The sequence below is a fragment of the Myotis davidii genome, unplaced genomic scaffold (genome assembly GCF_000327345.1).
Source record: "Myotis davidii unplaced genomic scaffold, ASM32734v1 scaffold3578, whole genome shotgun sequence".
Classification (NCBI taxonomy): Eukaryota; Metazoa; Chordata; class Mammalia; order Chiroptera; family Vespertilionidae; genus Myotis; species Myotis davidii.
Genome location: NW_006289094.1, coordinates 567,325 through 570,790, shown reverse-complemented (window position 1 = coordinate 570,790; position 3,466 = coordinate 567,325). Strand labels below are relative to the sequence as shown.

Genomic DNA, 3,466 nt, shown 5'->3' with positions numbered 1-3,466 from the left:
ACACCCTGCCCCTGCACACCCCCACCTGCCCCTGCACCCCTCCCTGCACACCCACACCCGCACCTACCCCTGCACACTTCCCTGCACACCCACACCCTGCCCCTGCACACCCACACCTCCCTGCAAACCCACACCCTACACCTGCCCCTGCACACCTGCCTGCACACCCACACCCGCACCTGCCCCTGCACACCTCCCTGCACACCCAAACCCTACACTGCCCACGCACACCTGGACTGACCATCCCACACCTGCCCCACATGCCTGCCCTAAGCACCTGTCCCCCACATGCACCTCCCCTGCACAAGCCCCAGGGCCAGCCCGCCCCCTCCCCGGCACCTGCCTCGCACCTGCTGTGTGCCCTGTCGTCCCTGCACACCTGGCTCTGCATGCACATCTGCTCCCTGAACCCCTTTTCCTTGTGCCAGTCCACCCCCTGCTGTTCCACACTCGGTGCTTTTTCCAGAACCTTCTCAGCACCTACCCCTGCCCTGCCTGCCTTGTCTGTCTGGTCCGTGTGTGTGTGTGTGTGTGTGTTTTCACGTTTAGCCGTGGGGCCCAGCGCCCGTGCCTAGGTTTGGTCGGTTCAGGGTCCTCAGAGGCTGTGTGGCGCGTAGGGCTGTTTTCATTGCTAAACTCTGGGTCGACGTTGGGGTTTCGCACCGGGAAGTTTTTCTTCAGGTTTTTGTCCTCTGCACGTACGTTTCCAAGTGCAGAAATGTGATGTCACTCTTCATGACGTCGGAAAGTTGTACTGATGTCATGTTTTTCCCCTGCAAAACTTTATGGGTGTGTTCTTTATTTGTTTCAAATATGTTTTTTATTGATTGCAAAGAGGAAGGGAGTGGGAGAGAGAGATAGAAACATCAGTGATGAGAGAGAATCGTGGACCGGCTGCCTCCTGCACGCTCACACTGGGGACTGAGCCCCACAACCTGGGCCTGTGCCCTGACCGGGAATGGAACCGTGACCTCCTGGTTCCTAGGCTGATGCTCAACCACTGAGCCACACCGGCCGGGCTATAGTTGTGTTTTGCATGTGTTGAAGCCGCAAAACCTTCTGTTCCCAGGGACATAGGTTTGGAAGTTTCCAGGTGCCCCCTGAGGCCGCCCCCTTGGGCAGAGGGCTGCAGTGTGGCCTTGAGACTTGAACGTGTGTTCAGACAGGGTTCCCCCCGCACAGGGCTCTATGGAAGTAAAGGGGGGAGGTGGGGCCAGGAGGGGCCCCCCCCACCCCGCCAGGGAGGGCAGAGCCAGAGGACCTCATGCTGTCTGGTGGGTGTGGCTGTGGACCTGCTTGGTTCTCTCCGCAAAGGGGACAGAAGCCAGGAGCGTGCGGTGGCACCCGGGGCGCTGGGCGGGCGCATCGGGTGCAGGAAGGGCTCTCCTGGGTGGCTCTTCGCTGCAGCAGAAGGCGCTGCCCGAGGCGGGGCGGCCTCTCCCTGGAAGAACTGACCAGTCAGGCTGTGGTCCAGACATGTCGGCGAGGCCTCCGTGCGACGGCGCCAGCGTGAGGAGCAGCCTCGTGCCGGGCACCCTGGCGGCCGCGGAGCCTGGGCTCATGGCGCTGAGTCAGGCTCCTGTGTTGCAGAGGTGACCACTGTGACGGTGGCCAACGTGGGCGCCTCGGCGGACAACGTCTTCACCACCTCGGTGGCCAACGCCGCCTCGCTCTCGGGCCACGTTCTGGTGAGTTGCTCCGTTAGCCGTCCGAGGCCAGCCGGCCTCCTCCTTTAGCTGTGCCGCCGCCGGGGGCAGCGGGGGGAGTTTTAGGGGGTAGAGCTGCAGAGGGACCAGCCGTGCAGGGTGGGCGGGTGGAGGGACCCTTCCGAGCCCGGGGGTCAGGGAACAGTGCTCCTGCCCCCCTCGCCAGGTGGCCGCGCAGGGCCCCTGGGGTGGGAGCGCCCGGTGTCCACCGGGGCCAGTTTCCCCCGTGGCCCGGCCCTGCCTGCTTTCCCGCGGGACAGCGGCCGCGGCCTGTCCCGGGCTTTTCTGGAACAGCCGACTGTGTAGCTCCGGCAGGCGGCCTCCGGGGTGCTCGGGGCCTCGCAGCCTGGCATCCACTCTCCTCATTGTAGGCTCTGCGTTTACGTTTTGGTGACATCTTTGAAAGAGACCCACGAGGCGTGGCAGGCGTCCCCGTGGTGACATTAGGGAGAACCTCGCGGCAGGGGCAGGCCCCAGGGCGCCAGGCGACACCCCCGCGGCCATCCCTGAGACGACTTAGGGTGCACTCTCCCCTCTAGTCCGGCAGGACCGCCCTGCAGATTGGGGACAGCCTGAACACGGAAAAGGCCACGCTGATCGTGGTGCACACGGACGGGAGCATCGTGGAGACCACGGGGCTGAAGGGGCCGGCCGCTCCGCTCACCCCAGGTACGGGCTCGCCCGCCCCACAGCCCATGGGGTGTATCCTGGGGTTGACTTGCTTATTATTGTAGTCAGTTTGGAATAGCAATTATGATTATTTTGTAAAACATATCTTTATTGCTTTCAGAGAGGAAGGGAGAGTGAGAGAGAGATAGAAACATCAATGATGAGAGAGAATTATGGATTGGCTGCCTCCTGCAAGTTGGAGAGCCCGCAACCCAGGCATGTGCCCTTGACCAGAATCGAACCCGGGACCTTTCTGTCTGTAGGCCGATGCTCTATCCCCCGAGCCACACCGGCCAGGGCTGGAACAGCAAATGTTATTAAGTGGGGTTTTTCCGGGCTGAGGAAAAGCTGCCTGCAGGGCCTCATCTGGAAGGGAAGGCGGTGCTGCGGGGACCGCCTGGGACCCGCCGTGGGAACTCGGCAAGATCACTGACCGTCCTGGTTCCACCCGGCGCATTCGGGGTCTCACCACCAAATGCTTTCTGTGCCAAGGTCCTCAGTCTCCTCCCACCCCCCTGGCGCCCGGCCAAGAGAAAGGGGGCAGCAAGTACAACTGGGACCCGTCGGTGTACGACAGCGAGCTGCCCGTGCGCTGCCGCAACATCAGCGGCACCCTCTACAAGAACCGGCTGGGCTCAGGTAGGCAGGCCCTGCCGCCTCGCGTCAGAGACCCCTGTCGTGGCAGCCCCACGGCAAGCCCGGGCCCGCAAACTAGTTAAGGACACAGGCGAAGTCACGGCTTCCCAGGAGGTCCGGGTGGCGGTGGCGGTGGGGAACCAGGAAGCGCGGTGACCCAGGCGAGGGAGAAGCGGGACCGAGGAACCTGTTTCTGGCTCAGATGGGGACCCGAGGCAGCGGGCTCTGGCTGGGCAGCTGCCTCGAGCTCAGCCTGGCAGCATGGGCAGTGGCTGCAGACCTAGGACGTGGGCAGATCTGCCCCACAGCCGGGGTCCACGCCGGAGGGGGTGAGGTCCCGCAGGCCGGGACCAGCCGGCAGGAGGCGGGAACCACTGTCCTTCGTTCCAGGAGGCCGGGGCCGATGCATCAAGCAGGGGGAGAACTGGTACAGCCCCACGGAGTTCGAAGCCATG

General features: G+C 63.6%; 1 protein-coding gene across 1 annotated transcript in view; it reads left to right on the top strand.

The window, feature by feature from the left end:
• The window catches only part of DEAF1 (DEAF1, transcription factor), a 30,560-nt gene that overhangs the window by 14,450 nt on the left and 12,644 nt on the right, over positions 1-3,466 (top strand). Inside the window, 4 exon segments of the mRNA XM_015562398.1 lie at positions 1,591-1,688; positions 2,246-2,375; positions 2,868-3,014; positions 3,402-3,466. Of these exon segments, the coding sequence (XP_015417884.1) occupies positions 1,591-1,688; positions 2,246-2,375; positions 2,868-3,014; positions 3,402-3,466 (440 nt within the window).